At 42.5% G+C, this 17453-nt stretch overlaps 1 protein-coding gene across 1 annotated transcript; it reads left to right on the top strand.

The window, feature by feature from the left end:
- Positions 1 to 224: 224 nt before the first annotated feature.
- On the top strand, positions 225 to 3906 carry LOC6533980 (leucine-rich repeat-containing protein 15). Its single transcript, XM_002094639.3, has 2 exons — positions 225 to 698; positions 1172 to 3906. The coding sequence occupies exon 2, from the start codon at positions 1281 to 1283 to the stop codon at positions 3501 to 3503; it is 2223 nt and encodes a 740-aa protein (XP_002094675.3). The 5' UTR covers positions 225 to 698; positions 1172 to 1280; the 3' UTR covers positions 3504 to 3906.
- Positions 3907 to 17453: the final 13547 nt, after the last annotated feature.

Below are 17453 nucleotides of genomic sequence, written 5' to 3' on the forward strand. Positions count from 1 at the left end.
GAGGACGTCTTCGCAAGGCCGTCTCGCCTTAGCCACGCCGCTCTTTTTACCCAAAACCGATGCAGCTGCCTGCCACCACCACCACCACCACCAGCGGCACCACCATCTATACCGCTCAAACGGCTCTGTTACCGCTCTGTACCACCGCTCTGTACCGCTCAACCACCCCGGCAAAACTGGGCAGCCGAGGTATCGTTTGTGCAGCAGGCACTTCGTAAAATCAGTGTAGTTCGTTGCCTCGTCGTGAGCGGTTGTCTGCCAGCTATATAGACCCAGTTGCGACTTAGTTCCTCTCTCTTACCAGAGTTGGTAACACGAAATACGTAAAAACCCAAACGGAAAACCGTCGAACGCCTAACAACAACTTGAAGCGTGCAGTCAAAGCGAACCATTGGATTATCGCGCACGTTTCACAAACAATCAGCAAACAAAATACAAAAAAAACGAAACAAGCAACACAACAAACCAAATTTTTAATTTGAACAACACACATGTTTTAGTTGAGCAAATGTGACAAAACAGAAAATTGGCAATTCAAAGTATTTTCCCAAAAGTGAAAAAGTGAAAACGCAAACACATCACAAAATACAAACACAAACCGAAACACTGCATTTTGCATTTTTTGTTCTGTTCATCAACGATTTGATCTGCTGAAAGCCAGAAATTGTTGCCAAACAATCGTCAAAGAAAAACAATAGGTAAGTTTCACTTGTGGCATACAGTTTGCAATGCATAAAAGTGCTGAAACAGTGGAAAATTGTGAAAATTAGAAGTTTCATGAAACAAAGTTAGGCTGCCAGAAATTATTAAATAGGAAATATATTTATAGAACATTGAAATAAAAAAGTTTGTTTCGTTATCGCAAAATTGACAAGCCTGAGTATAAAGTTAAATTAAAATATATAATCAGTTTGAAAATTCTAAAATGTGAATTTATTAGGACCGAAGCATTAGCAACTTAAAATATATTTTTCTAGAAAGCAATAAAAATAAAATATCTAAAAATATAGCTGAGATGAGATACTTGTGAAAACATAAAAATGCTTGCCAGAAGAACTCTGTAAATTTTAATCAATAGAAATAGTTCCACGAAAATAGGCTAATTAACTGAACTCACAGAAAAGACAAAAACTAATTTTGAAAATCTTTTCCCTCGTTTGTCTACCCGCAGCACTATGGAAAACTGAAAATCCCAACAACAACTCTCAAAGAATTGAAACAGCAACACAGAGTGAAGCAAACTGAAAGACAGAAATCAAAAGAGAATCAGAGACCCCAAGATGCAGCGAAACATGATGATCGCCTTCGTGGGCATCTGGTGCATTTTGGCCAGCATTGGAGTGGAGCCTGCGGCGGGTTTGGCCAATTGCCCGCCCGGTTGTCAGTGCGATGATAATACCCTGGTGGTACAATGCGGCGAGGGCCAGCTGGACGTGCTGCCCATTGCTCTGAATCCCTCCATCCAGCGACTGGTGATCAAGAGCAACAAGATCAAGACCATCGACTCGTCCATCCAGTTCTACGCGGAGCTGACCTTCCTCGATCTGTCGTCGAATCACCTGATGACCATTCCGCAGCGCACCTTCGCCTACCAGAAGAAACTGCAGGAGGTGCATCTGAATCACAACAAGATTGGCCAGATCAGCAACAAGACCTTCATTGGTCTGTCGGCAGTTACGGTCCTGAATCTGCGTGGTAACCAAATCTCGGAACTCCACCAGGGCACATTCACTCCTCTCCTGAAGATCGAGGAGCTGAATCTCGGCGAGAATCGCATTGGCTATCTGGATCCCAAGGCTTTCGATGGACTCACCCAGTTGCGCATCCTCTATCTGGATGATAACGCCTTGACCACCGTTCCCGATCCCGTGATCTTCCAGGCCATGCCCAGTCTGGCTGAGCTGTTCCTTGGAATGAACACGCTGCAAAGCATTCAGGCTGGTGCCTTCCAGGACCTGAAAGGACTCACTCGCCTGGAGCTCAAGGGTGCCAGTCTACGCAACGTCTCCCACGACAGCTTCCTGGGTCTGCAGGAGTTGCGCATTCTCGATCTTTCCGATAATCGTCTGGATCGCATTCCCTCCGTGGGTCTCAGCAAGCTGGTTCGCCTGGAGCAGCTGTCCCTGGGTCAAAACGACTTCGAGGTGATCAGCGAAGGCGCCTTCATGGGCCTGAAGCAACTTAAACGCCTGGAGGTGAATGGAGCTCTTAAACTGAAGCGTGTGATGACCGGTGCCTTCAGCGATAATGGTAATCTGGAGTATCTGAATCTATCGTCCAACAAAATGCTCTTGGAGGTTCAAGAGGGTGCCCTCAGTGGACTTTCTCAACTGAAGCATGTGGTTCTCAAGGCCAATGCGTTGACTTCCTTGGCCGAAGGTCTGTTCCCGTGGAAGGATCTTCAGACTCTGGACCTCTCCGAAAATCCCTTGTCCTGCGACTGCCGCGTGATGTGGCTGCACAATCTGCTTGTTGCGAAGAATGCCAGTCAGGATGATGTTTCCGAACTGCTGTGTGAGTTCCCCGAACGTCTGCGCGGCGAATCCTTGCGCCATTTGAATCCCGCCATGATGGGATGCACCCATGCCGATCCTCGCAAGCAGGCCCTGATTGGAGCTCTCCTGGTGGGATCTGCTGCCACCATCACCGCCTTGGCTTTGGTTCTGTACCGCTGCCGTCATAAGATCCGCGAAACCATCAAGGGCGGTCTGTGGGGCAACTCGGCGCTGGGCCGCAAGGAGCGGGAATACCAGAAGACCTTCTGCGACGAGGACTACATGTCGCGCCATCAGCATCATCCCTGCTCCCTGGGCATCCACTCCACGTTCCCCAACACCTACACCGCACCTCATCATCCCGGAGCCACCCATCACTATGGCATGTGCCCGATGCCTGTCAATGACTTGGGCGCCAGCGATCCCCAGCAGAAGTTCCAGCAGCTGGTGGTGCCCACTGCCACAATGGTCAGCGAGAAGAAACTGAATAACAACAAGGCTTTGGTGTCGCAGGGAGCCATCGACGACAGTGCCTCGTTTGTGCTGCACATGAAGTCGGCCACCATGGGTCGGGATGTGCATCAGCAGAATCCCCAGCTGAACCACTATACCAAGCCGCAGTTCCTCGCGGCCACGGCTACAGTGGGTGACTCCTGCTACTCGTACGCGGATGTGCCCATGGTGCATGGTGCCCCGTTGGGTGGACCAAATCAGCCGCAACTGCGACTGACCCAAGAGCACTTCAAGCAGCGTGAGATGTACGATCAGGAGATGGGCAGCGAGATCCTGGACCACAACTACATCTACAGCAATACCCACTACTCGATGCCGTTGGAGCAACTGGGTCGCAGCAAGACGCCCACGCCGCCACCGATGCCACCAGCTTTGCCCCTGCGCAATGGACTGTGTGCCACCACTGGACGCAGATCCTTCCAGCAGAAGTCCGCCTCCCAGAAGCAGCAGCAGCAGCAGCAGAACAACAACACACTGCGTCAGTTCACGCACTGATCCTCGACCTATCGACGCAGGCAGCTGAGCATCTTTGCTTAGTAGTCCGCTGCCCAACACTGTGATGCCAAAACCCCCAAAAAGCCCACTAAAACCACTCCCTCCCCTCCAGAGACAATTAGCGTGTAGTTAGGCGTAAGGAAAACATTGTAGTAGCTGTAATCGAAATACAACCTAGGCATTAAGTCAGAGAAAATCTTGCCTTGTACATACTTAACTTTAAAGCACTCTTTCGAACCTATAGAACACTGAAGGATCTCCAATTCTATCAGCACTTTGCCAACACTACTGTTTTCCTTGTCCCCCTCCGACCATAAGTTAATCGTAGTCTCTAAGATGAATTGTAAATGATATACGAGTTTAGATAAAGACAACAAAGCACTGAGAGTCAACGTAAGCTTAATTTTAACTTATTTAATTTATTGTTAAATGCAAAATCGAATCAGATGCAAACAACTATTTATGTATTAGTTAGAACAAGAAATTTATGCAAATTTAAGCGACAAAACAAAATATCAAACAAAAACAGAAACAGAAAATATACGCAATGAAAACAAAACTCATTTGAAAACAAAAATACAACTGTGTGTGTTCATTCTGGCTCTTAATTTAGCAGATTTTCCTTTCAGCCGGCGTACTGTGGAAATGCTGTGGAAATTTGCCTTTAATTATACATTTTCCCTGTGCACCGGCAACTTTTCCTCTGTGTCAATTTGTCTCGACATTTTCACTTTTTTTTCCACGAGCTCAAAACTTTTGACTTTCAATTCAATTAAAAGTAAGTTGAGGGCTTGCATGCCGTGCTCGGGGGAATAAAAAATGCAGCAAAATTAATATACTATTATTCAATAGTAACAAGCTTGGAAACTTTTGCAGACCCGACTCAAGCAGAGCGTGGCAAGTGGGTAGGAGGTATAATTTTCAATTGAATGTGCAGGGAAACACATGTGTAACTACTATACATATGTAAGTATATATATATGGATATATATATATATATAGGTACGGCCACCCCTTCATTGTCACCTGCAATGCAGCTGTCGCCTGGCGGACCAGAAAGTTGCCAACTCACCGTCGAAGTTTGCCCCTGGGAACGCTCAAGAACCCTATTTTTCGTTGGTTTTTCTTTGTGCTCAATTTCAAGCCAAATCGAAACCTATTTAGACAATTACGAAAATAGAAATCATTTCAGAACTTCCAGCAAGCGAGCAATGTATGTACGGTAATAACAATAAATAAATAACAAAGGCAAATAGCGGCCAGAACCAAGCCCCCCAAATGGCCAACAATTAAGGCGGCGAAGAAAGAGTAAAGACCAGATACTCAACCTCTGACTGATTTCGCCGTTGGATTCCGGCGGCTGGCGGGGTATCCATCATCAAATTTCGATTAAAAGGCGCGTGTACTCGAGATTCCAAATTCGAGATTCAAGACTCGAGAACGAGAGAGAGAGCTGAGACTTGAGAGTCATTCGCACTATTGAAGCTTCATTAGGAGGCAAAGTAACGAAAACATTTTGATTTCGATCATTACAATTTCCTTTCATGGCCCCCAGTTGAGTGAAAGAGCTACCGAAGGGGCCGCTGGCAAGGGTTAGTGGATCAAGCCACGAAGCAAAAGCGAATGTAATCATTAATTCGCCTCAACACAGGCTCAGCCGCATCAGATACAGATACACGACGATATGGTCACAAAGATACAGACTCCAACACCGAGATACATTTACAGATTGTGAGCCCCCAAAACGGATTCTGAGTGAAGACTCGGAACATTGAAGCCCCAGCTACCCGAAGGCAATAATTATCGAACCGAAAGCCCGACTGGTCCACATGTACATATATATGGAATGGTAGACCATTGTGGCCCATCTGGCTGGCCGATTGTATGATGACCATGTTGAAAATGCTCATTAAAGGTACTTCAGAAATTAAAGCATTTCACAATTGTTCCAAAAGCGAGAGCAGCCCCCCGACCAGGTTTAGAGTTCAGAGAGATTGAGATTTCGTTTTCGATTCGGCCCGCCATTTATCAGATGTTGTTATCTATAGTTGGCTTTTGGTCTTCGTTCCGAAGCTCAATTAACGTGGTCTTGAATGTCTTTCTGAGGTCAAACTTGGGGGCGAAACCGATGATTTTTGGTTTGGTTTTAAAGGGGAAGGGGTAGGGAGAGAGAAAATAAAGAAAGGCTAGATTTAACACTTAAATTCATTCTTCTGGCTGCTTTCATAGAAGCTGGTAATTTCATTTTTCCGCTTCATAACGCAACTGCCGCAATTACAAAGTGTTAACTTTGCCGGCTGGTTGCTTTAAAGAATAAAAGGAAATATTCTAGTTTTTAAAAAGTAGGGCACTTCAGTTTTCAATGTGGTATGAAAGAAATATGTTTGATGCCTTAGATGATATGATTTCTTAATAATAAGAAAGGAATTGGTTTTTCATAGAAAAATAACTGCTTACAAGTTCTCTACGAATTAATGCTTGATCTTGGCATTAAGTTAGTCGGTTACGGATTCACTTATCACCCCATTTAGTCATGGTCGACCGTCAAACCCGAGGCAGGTAACACGTTAAACTTAAGACCGGGGCGTGAAGACACCCAGCCACAGATGGATTCAACCGCTCCTCCCTCCACACAAAACTCATAAAGTGCCCAGAGACAGTTTTCATTTGACAAAAATTTGTGTGCATCTTTTGGGTTTTTTGTTACACCTTACAATGGCCATAACACTGAGGCACTAAAACTGCACAGCTCTACCTCGGCGGACCCATGGATCCATGGACCAACCAATGGACCCATGCCGAGTGCTGTGAAATTTCTTAACAATAACCGAGGCCCAATTGTCCCGCTGCGAGGAGAAGACTGCGAAGAATACCGTGACGCTAGGCCCATGCTGTGAGCTCAGGGGCTTGGTTCTTCTGCTCAACTCGCATTAATTTCTCATCATTTGGCATTGGCAGGCAGTCGGTTAGGGAACGTAGGGAAAGCAAAGGGAAGGGAAGGGCAGGGATGGGTCTCAGGGAAGGGACTACCAACTGCGTATTAATGGAAATGTTATAAGAGATTAGCAGGCATCCGCACCGAGAGATACAAAGGTGTCCAAGAACACACTGGCTACAAACTGGGTACAATTGCAACCGTTTTTGTGCGCTTAATGCGAATTTGTATGCAACGTCCCATACGAATGCCATTTGCAAACCAGAAAGATACTGACTGTGTAACTCGGGCGTGATCTACCTAAAAACTCAACTCATTATGGTCAATCATTGCAGTCGCTGTGAATGTGGATGTGGATATTCGTGGCCCCTCGGAATTGTGCAAGACTTTCCCAACAATCGAGTGGTAATCAATCTGACAAGCTACCGCTTTTCGGGCAATTGTTTACTCCAATTGTGTTTCCCTACATGGGGCTGAAAATGAGGTCATGTTGGGAAATATCTTCCAGGCAGTAGATAACAAAGAAGGAAACGGTTTAAGGTTGCAACAATGTTTGCAAGGATCACGCAGATCGAATAACTATATCGGATTGCAAGAGTTATCTTTAATGCATTCAATAAAGATAAATGATTTCGTACAGCATCATTAACTTATTTATGACGAAGCAGAGATAATATATTATGTGTATTTAAGATATGTATATGGCACTTTGCTGTTGCTGAAAGTCCAAAACTCATTAACCTACCTCCATTTATGGACCAATCCCAACATCGTTGCTCCTGATGTGTTGCACACACTTAAAATAGATTAATTTTCCCTCAAGTGCCAGAGCACTCGTAAATGCAATTTCTGTTGAACAAAAATCGCGTAAAAGGGAAAAATCAAGCGGCTAGCAGCCACTGCAGCACCAACTCAAGCGACAGCATTTTTAATTAAATAATTATTATAATTGTTGTTGTAGCTTAAGAAGATTTTCATTTTCAGATTTTTTATTTTTTTCGCACATTTCGCCCATGTGAGAACGACGCATAAAAATTAAAAAACATGTATAAATGCTCGGTTGTGTGTGCGTGTGTGTATAATTATGTCAAAATATAAGACCCGCAAAGTAAACGAAATTTCCCAACAGTGAATGTGTGTGTGGGTGGGGAAGTGCATTCGCAACTTTTGCAAAAATATTTTAAATTAAAATAAAATGAAAGGAAAAAGAAGGGGGTCAATGGGAAAGCCGATTGTATGAGTACTCTTTATGGTTATGAATATTTTAAGTCCATGTACAAAGATGTTATTAATATATTTTGCACGTGTATGTTTTTTTGTGCAAATATTTTTTTATCTTTACAATTGTTGAAGCATTTAAGTGGAGAAAATGTAATGAAGATATGAAAATACTATTTTGGATTGTATTTAAATTTTTAGATGAAACACAGACAAATTTTATTGATCAGAATAGGGAGCTTTAGAAGTATCCTAACCTTAAGTCTATTTCCAAGGGTAACTTAAGTATTAATTGTAAATTTTTATGTTTTTAGTATATATACCTAAATTAATTTTTGTACAAAGTGTTTATAAATTGTGTACAAAAAGGAAAGAAAGCGTATTAAATGAGTGTTGAAGCCATTGATCGAGTGTATACCCTTCGACTTGGCCCTACTCGGTAAATAAAGGCGTGTAAATCTGCCACGAGTCCTGTGCAACCTCCCACCATTTCGAGAGCCGGTTGCTGTGGCAAGTTGCAACCTCAACGACTGACAAACAGTAAACAGAAATCGGAAAACAGCAGCAGACACGTCGAGGAATCATGCGCTACTCATGGGAAAAACCAATGGGAACTTCTGTTTCGAATGGGCCAACCTGCATGCAATAATGCTAAATTGTTTTTCAATTATTTTATAGGTTATGGTAATATTTATTTTAATTGAAAACAAATACGAGCAAGTGCAGACTCCAGTACCGGACCTCGGGCACTGGCAATTTCGGAGCTCTTATATTCTGCGCTGTTTTTTGGCGAGAATATTGGATGTCGTTCGAAGAAGGCAAAAAATTGGATTCATGTGCATCATTTAAGGGATACAAATAAATGTATAAAACACAGTGAAAAAATGCAACATCGGTTGATTGTTTTTCAAGGCTATAACGAACCTTTATCAGCTACATGCAGAGTGCGTTCAATGCGGACTTTTATTTTTTGGTGCAAACCCACATTTTTGTTCATTTGGCCTAGACCCGGGAGCTATTAATAACTGAGTTAATTTTTGCGGGCTTTCCGGCAAGAAATATAACAAAACTAGCCAAATTTTAAAGTAATTTAGTACTTCGTTACTGCCAAATTGAATGCTAGTTCGTTTATATTTCTGAAAATATCAGTAATAATTCGGGAAACAAGCGACGAGGAAATCGATGTTTGACCCGCTGCACAAAATACATTTCCAGTTAGGAATTTCGTCGTGTTTTCCAGCATTTTCCGCTTGGGTAAACAGGCTAAATATACATATTTCAGACCGCACAATTTGTGGTCCCTGGTCAATCAACAAATCGTAGTTGCAACGACAGCAGTCAGATTTCTAACGGATTTCAAGCAAGCCCAGAGTTTTGCCAGTAAACAAAAAAACGGCGTAAACTCAAAACTGAAAACTCAAAAGCTACACTTACTCATACGAATTATCATAAAGAACATAACATTCCGCCATTTAAGAGGATACGTGTGCTGAAATACCAACGAGCCCGCCTGTAGCGGAATCCGGACTCAGAACCAAACCGATCCAAACTCAAACTCAAACCCATTCCCAAAATCTCAACCCAGTCGCTCGATTTAAAACTCAGCACCCACTCTGCAGAACTCGTCTCGTTTCGTGTGTTGGCAGCATTAGGAGAAGTTGCAATTAAAACTCATTTTCGTTGAAAACGCAATTTTCCAGCGTGAATTCCATTTGGTGAACAAAGTTTTTCTGCACCCCGCCCAAGCTGATGATAAGCTGAAATGAATTTTAAACAGTATTCATCGAGGCATTATCTCGGGTCTGGCAACTGAGGGGATATTTGGCGCGAGTTGTTGGGTTTTCTAAGGCCATGGATACAAGTAGTTGACCTGCGATTGCTTTTTTAAAAATATGTACTAAACGCTTTCTAGTTTAATGCTACTATTGTTTTTTATGGAGTTTTCTAGTTAAATGCACCTATTATTTTTTATGGAATTTAGTAAAGCATAAAGATACAATTTTTGGAATATTTTAATTCATGTGATTTATGTTGTATAATTATAATTAAATGGATTATTTACGTGATTAATTTTGTATTATCATAAGTACACGGATAAGTTTATATGCAACATTTGCGTTGAATATCTATGAAATTAGCAAATGTCCGAAACATTTAAATTGAATTAATTAATTGGATAGGAACTTTTAGTAGCGTATCTGTTTTATACTTTTTGGCATTTGAGCACTCCGGGCTGCTCCATTTGGAGGCTTCGTGTACTTTTGAAACGAATTTCAAATGCATCACAATGAATTTCAATAATACGGCATATAGAGCGATGACCTGGAGCAGTACCCCCGAAAATTCACAACTCCTCGCCGGCCAAATTCAATTATGAGTGGACTCCATTCAGTCTGGTTTGCGGACACCCAACTCTTGCCTGGTTTTCCCAACTGTTTTCCGCACACTCTGTTGATTGACGACTGCATTTTGGAAAATGCCGTGCGAATTGTTTTGTGTGTGTTATCTCGACTGACATCAAAGTGCAACATTGTTGAATGCCAATGCACCAACAGCACAGCACAGCACAGTCAGCAGTGTGATGAGTTTTTAAATTTGTTATTAAACGTTTTTGGTCGATTTGAATTTAGATGAAATTGCCATGCCCATCCTTCTTTCACTCCACTCCACGCCACACCACTCTTTCTAAATTTGCCTGTATCTGTGTGAATTTTTTCTGCCTCTGATTTTTCATCTCGCCGTGGAGTGGGAGGAGGGTCAAAGGTGGCTCGGACCCGATTTGGCGTTTCAAATTCTATAAATTTGCTATTTTGTTTGACCGTTGTACGCATATTGGCAAATTGAGTTTTGAGCGGGCCGATTGAACTCTTGCTTTTTGCACATTTTCCCCCTTTTTGGCTTGCTTTCGATTTGTTTGATTTTCCCGCAGTTTTCCTCTCTTTCACGCGGTGTCTCTAGTTGGCCTTTGGCAAATATCATTAAAATATTGTTGATACAATTTTGGTCGATTGTCTCTGTGGCTGATTGAATTTTTAAATAGCCAGCGGTTTCGTTTTTGCGCTATGAGCATATACCGCGAAAAGTTAGAAAAATTCATATTTTTTGAGAATGTTTATACAGCTCCTATGCGCATACAGATTGTCAGAAAATTATGTGTGTTTTAATTTATGGCACTGGATTAAGTAGTGTGTATATCTTGTTGCATTTCAGGGGTAAAAGATAAACAATCCCACGGGCTGATAAGCTGTAGCCTGATAATAATATCGCTTATTTTTGAGTTGCCCTCACCAAAAAAGCTGATAAATTAACTACACCTGCCATCGTTTAACCAGACCCTAAAACCTTCAAAATAGTCAAAGACCCTTTAATTATCTTCTCAAACTGCCTAACACTTTCAAGTTCAAAATGACCAACAAATTAATTGCCCAGCGAAGAATTCCAACGAACCGAAAGCCCAAAGAAACCACAACACTTTGACAAAAGCCGACCACCAATTTTTAAAGAAGTATTTAGAAATCAATAGAATCACATTTATTTAAGCCAAGAAAATCCCAATCGAAACTCCATTATGTTGCCAAAAAAATAAATGGGGGAGAAAAGGTAAAAGAATTCAAAGAAGAAACAGCGTGACAGATTATGCAAACTAATTACACAAAATTAGTTGAGATTTATGCCCCGAAAAAGTTCCGAAAAGCCCAAAAGAGTTTTAATACTCCCAGCGCCGTTCACCTCACCGCATTTATTAATCAATTCAATTTTTGCCGCTCGGCGTGAGCTTCAATTTTGTTGTTTTGTGTTTTGGAAGTTGGAGGAGCATTGGAGCATTGGAAACCCGTTTGACAAATAGTGTGACATAATATCAGGGTAGGGGAATGCAGAGGAGCAGGGTCAGCTTGAGGTCCACGTCTCCCTTTTGGGTCTTACAAATTTGTATGATGTAGAGCTTAATTGGTGATTAACCACCTGTAGATTGGACTGCATTTCCACGGACCAACTCGGCGAGAGAAAGAAAAGTCGTGCCAGGCCGGGCCCCGAAATGAAGACGATGCCATGTCTCTGGAAACCCCCGGCCACAGCCCCAAACTAAAACTTAAACTCAAATCCATACCCAAACCCAAATCCAGACCCAGTCTCCTTGCAGGCGAATGTCACTGCTGGACTAGTTCTCCACAGAACAAGATTTATGGTATACAAGACTCGGTTGGCCCGATGTTGCTGTCAGCGGCAGAGAAATGCTGAAACGGGGAAGGGATCGGCGAGGAGGAGTAGTGGTGGGGGGTTGAGTTTTCCATGGAAATTGCTGCACTCGCCTTGGAGTCTTTGGGAAAATAATTCATTTCGATTTGTCAATGAAGCGCTTAGATTATCTCTCTATTAATTATCGTTTATGGTTTGTTTGTTCGTTAGTTCGCCTCGGGGCTTGGCTTCTTATCTATGGGGGCGTCAAAGAACACGCTCTGTGTCGAGAACGGTTCCCATGAACTTTCCGTCGAGATAACAGCCAGAGTTTGTTCCATTTCACCTGGCGGTGAGCCACCACCCGCTCACTTAAATGGAAGGCAAATTGGCCAGACCAAATATTGTGGCACTACCAATCGAGATCTATCTCTGGTGCCTGGTGCTCATCCTGAGCCTCCACTATTAGAATGCTAATATAAACATGAAAACTGAAACTTATTACAAAACCCATTAGTTCCTCTGGTTTTTGGTTTACTTTTTTCTTTGTCCTCGACTAGTTTGCCCAGTCCGTTGGTTGATTGCCTCCCGAAACATTTATAACGTTTTGGGTGTCTTCTCACATTTGTTGCACTCTCTCAATTTCACTTAGCTTCGAGATGAGGCTTAAAAAACATTATACTTTCTAAACGGTTAGGTACTTAACTGAAAGGCATTAAATAAATATGTATTACAAAACCAAGCGCTGGTAACAACAAAAAAATCTCTAAAGATCAAGCTGAGATAGGAAAAATCTAGATTTTCAAACATGATACATATTTCGTGTTTATAGTAAGAACTTATCTCGCAGCAGACCAATAATCTTGAATATAAGCGTGAAATTAATTTATTATGATATTTTTAAATATATTGTAGAACTACTTTCTGATACTTCTTAGAAAAGAGTCTTCGTTATTCGCCATTCTGCGAAGCGGACTGGATTTTCCTTCCTCCGATTTCTTTTTCTTTTGCGGTTACATGTGAACCGATGCCCGTTGGCGCTTTTCCTGGGTTTTCCTGCGCTATCCAACGACCAATCAATGCCAAACTGATGATGTTAATCTGACTGGCCCTTCTCCTGCTGCCACGGCTACTGGCAGGGCCACGCCCCCTGGCTGGCAGTTCCCATTTACCCTTAAGTTAAAATTCATTTGAATATACAACATCCTATTTCAATTTAAATTCAAATCCGCAAACATTTGCCACGAACATTGCCAAGTCCAGGGGAAAACTGACACGGGCCACGCCCCCTTTTGCGGGCGACTGGGACACATACCCGGGCATATCAAGAGTTGGCCATCGCCATCGTCATCCTTGGTCCTCCTCCAATCTGCAACCTCCATCCAATAGCTCCTGCTGCTGGTGCTAGAGACTCCTCTCATGGACCTTGTCGTCGTCGTTGTCGTGGACGCTGGCAAATGCCACTTACTCCAAAGTGCCGCAACGATTAACATCTACGACCTGATGGGCGAGGAGCCGGCAGCAAGGAGCAGGGAGCTCCAACTACTGACTGCTCCACATGACCAGGCCACCTACCGTTATGTATCTGTAGCTGCTTCACTGCCTCACTGCTTCACTGCTCCACTCCGATTCGTAGTGGCACTTTGTAGTGTGTATCTTTTGCATATCGCCGGCCATGTATCTTCAAGTATGAGTATCTGCGACACCGAAATTGCAAAACCAATTTAAAAAACGTTTCGCAAAACATTCCGCTGATAGTTATACACCAAATTGGAATCTGCTCGTGAGTGAAAAATATACATTTTTTTCATTTAATTAAACGTTTTTTTCGCCCCACATTTTCCTGGTTTGATAACGAGTTTATGGTGTCTGGGTCGAGAGGGTACAATTCTGTGTTTCAGAAAAGTTTTCAATTTGATTGAGTTTTGTGGCGGCAATGTGAATGTTTAAGGTTTTCTACGTTAGTTTTGACGGGAAAACGTGGTTAGTGTGGGTTTGCAAATTGCTTCAATGAACAATTACAATTCAAATACTGACGGTTATAATAAAACCATAAAAACTATTATAATATTCTCTCATATCTGAAGATATTTCTTTAATATCTATCGACTGCCTTGCGCCTTGAACAATTAATGAACAATTACAATTTAAATACTGGCGGTTATAATAAAACCATAAAAACTATTATAATATTCTGTCATATCTGAAGATATTTCTTTAATATCTATCGACTGGCTTGTGCCTTAAAACTTTTCCACCAAATGATGTCAGTTCACCTGCTCTCTTAGTGCCACACTTTTTGTCGACCCATCCAAGCTCTTAATATTTTTGGCTGACATTAATGCCAATATTTGGGCTGACTTGGCCATAAATCTTAAGCAGGTTGCAATAAATTAAATTAAATTACATTTTATATAGATTTTTTTTCTGGGCTGTCGCCAAAGACAATGCTGGAGCAGGGATAAAAAAATATATAAATGTATATATGGGGAGAGCTTATCACGATCGGGGGACAAAAGGCACAGAGATTTTTTCCTCGGCCTCACTTATAAATTATTTAAATGGAAAAATAAAGCATCGACCAAAGTCGAAGATCGCGACTGGACGCGGTCTGTTTGCAAATGCGGTCGAGTAGGAAATGTCATGAAAATGCTGGCCCCAAAATGCAGGCCGAGTGCATCGTTTCATCGTAGCATCCTATCGATACGGCGGCGATACTTGAGGTAGTAAAACACAAATTCACAAATCGAACATGAACAAAGCAAGAAATGATAAGATCACGATTGTTCCTCTCGTTCCTTTGGAAAGTAGCAGGTTCGGCACATCGGCGCTGCACTGCATCTTGTCCAAAAACCGAACATTTAATTGCGATCCACGTTCTGCACGAGTAAGAGGAGTTGCAGGACGGCAGATGTGGAATGGGGGCTTCGTTTCAGTTTCTGGGTTCTGACCAACCGATCGACGGGATCGGCCAGCTTGTGCCAGTTATGCGCACGTATGCAAAGGAAAACTTTATCTGACAGATTTGCGTGATAAGCCGGCACAGCAACAGCCAGGGAGAGATCGATCGCTTCCTGGAGTGAAATATTGCCCAGATCCAACCAAACAAACCAAACAACCAACCAAGCAACCAACCAGCCTCCTGCCACAATTTTCTGGCCAAATTGGCAGTCTGGCTGCTGGTGGTACACGCAAAGGGACGAACTTTGTTCGAATTCCGTTCACATGTGGTTCCCAATTGCTGGCACTGCAATTGCTTCTTGGCCTTTTAATGAGCCAAGAACTTGCTTTCGGACCCAACTGGCCAGCGAGTGTGGGTAAATATATGCAAAAAGCTAATCAAACGGATGAAGATGCAAAAACTAGTGAGATCCAAAATTACATCGATTTCCTCAATAGTTTTATATATTCATGGTTATTCACAAAACCCCAAATAATTCAAATGCCTTTAATATTTAAAGGATTAAATTTGAATGGTAAATTACGCCTTTATTAATACATTATTCCTAACGTTTGATATTAACAACTATTTATTAGAAATCCCCTCAAAATCGCTTGAGCAATTACCAACTTTCAATTTAAACTTCCCATGTTTACTTCATAAACTCCTTGATCCTCAATTGTGCCCTAGGCCTTGGTTAACACAGAAAAAATAAAAGTTTTTCTCGCTCCCAACATTTCTGCCCTCGATTCCGTAATAGGGATCCATTACTTAATGCCAAAGCTCCTTTCCGAGGCATTGGCGATAAGAACAAAGTTTTCGGCTTGGCTGGAAAATCTTCCATTTGTGTTTGGCTTCGCTTTTCCGTCTGCTGGCGCACTTTCACCTAAAAGTTGACAAAAGTTCCCCAAAGAAATTGCAGTTAAAAGGAGGAAAGTGTGACAAAGTATCCACATCGTGGGGTTGAGTGTCTGAATGTCCATTGAAGTGTAGAATTTGATTGCAGTTCGAGATGTCTTTATGTGTGTGAGAGTGCGAGACTGCGAAAGTATATGATGAGCGTCTTTTGGATTTCGAGCGATTGTCTTTTATGGCTTGGAAAATCAACTTTTGGCTAACAACGCTTCGATGCGTTTCTTGCAAAGGGAAAATCGAGTGAACTTGGCTTCAGCACAGCTTAAAGTCTCTGAGAGGCGTAAATTCACTTAAATTATGCGTAAACGTCCAAGTTTTTCCCCAGCATGGCAACAATTTGCTGACTCACTTGCAGAGTGGGTAAAAATGCCGCTGCCACAGCCACTGCCACAGCCACCATAGCTCCAGCCCCCTTGTGACCCACATTTATACGCTCGAATTGATTTCCTATGCTCAGCTTTGGCAATCAGCGCCGGCTAACACACGCGGCGTATACGCAACGAGCTTGCTGCATGGCCATTTTTATTTGCTGTAAATCTGTAACGAAGGCACGCACTATTTTCCGGTATATTTATGCTGTGTCGGCGGTAACACTCCAAAGCTCCTATCCCCAACCCTCGACCCCATGTGATCCCATATCGCCGGGGTCCCTTTCGGTTTTGATAATTTAATGCCTGTTTGAGTTAAGACAGTGAAGGCCCTTTTTTGCGGCCCATGATTCCTCATGAGTTGTTTTCTGCTCCTCGCCACACACATAAACTACAATATTTAATTGGTTCGAAGCCCTTTGCCTAGACACGTCCTTTTCCCGGCATTTTTTTTCTGCATATTTAATGCAATTACCAAAAGGTTCTCCCATCGGAATTGGCTCAACCCCAAAGTAAAGGGAACCGAAATTGATTTAGCTGTCCTGCTTGGTGCCAAACACCTTGGCCAGGCTATTGATAGGCCATAAACTGCAAGTTCGAAGGAAATTGATACCTTAAAATGCGAAATAGGTGTCTTGGCCAAAAGGTGACCTCGAGAAGAAAATAAATCTTGACTGGCAGCGAACTTAACTGTTTTCGAAAGCTTAGAGTTAGTTCAGCAATTTTACTTACTTTGCAGAGTCCATGTAACAAAACCATGAAGTAATCACAATTATAATATTATTTTAAATATGTTCTAATACTTAATTTTAACTGCACACAACTTTTACTAATAAAGTAAACAAGTAATAGAGTTTCACCCAGCATTCGAGCTAAATTATTTGCTGTAGAAACTAATTTCCAACGCTGGTGCCAATCTCAATTTAAACTTTTATTTTATTTAAATCTGATGGCTTTGCACTTTTTTCCCCAACCTTTGTTCCCCTCAATGATAAACAAATCGGAACTTCACCAAGCCCCCCCCTCCCGCGCTCGTCAAGCGCAAGTTTATGTGCTGCCGCGAAATCTCAAAACAATCAAAGTGCCCGAGCACAAAAAAAAGTGGAGCGGTTGAAAGGCGGATGGTTGGACTGTGGTGGGGGTTTTCGGAAAAAAGGGACCAAAACTCAAATAATATCCAGCTTTTGCTACTGTTTCACTTCGCGTGGGCGTTGATGTTTGCTCTCCAAAAACAACAACAACAACAACAACAACTGGGGGGCGGCAACTTCAACTTTAGTGTGAAAACTTTTGCCACTTAACTTTCGCGAATGCATCAGCATCAGCATCAGAGGGGAAGTGCTGGAGGAGATGGAGGCTTGGAGCTGTTTGGCCGACGGAGAGCGGCAATCCCCAGA

The sequence above is a fragment of the Drosophila yakuba genome, chromosome 3L (assembly GCF_016746365.2).
Source record: "Drosophila yakuba strain Tai18E2 chromosome 3L, Prin_Dyak_Tai18E2_2.1, whole genome shotgun sequence".
NCBI lineage: Eukaryota > Metazoa > Arthropoda > Insecta > Diptera > Drosophilidae > Drosophila > Drosophila yakuba.

Coding starts and splice junctions, on each gene's coding strand:
- LOC6533980 (XM_002094639.3), top strand. CDS start 1,281: ATGCAGCGAAACATGATGATCGCCTTCGTGGGCATCTGGTGCATTTTG.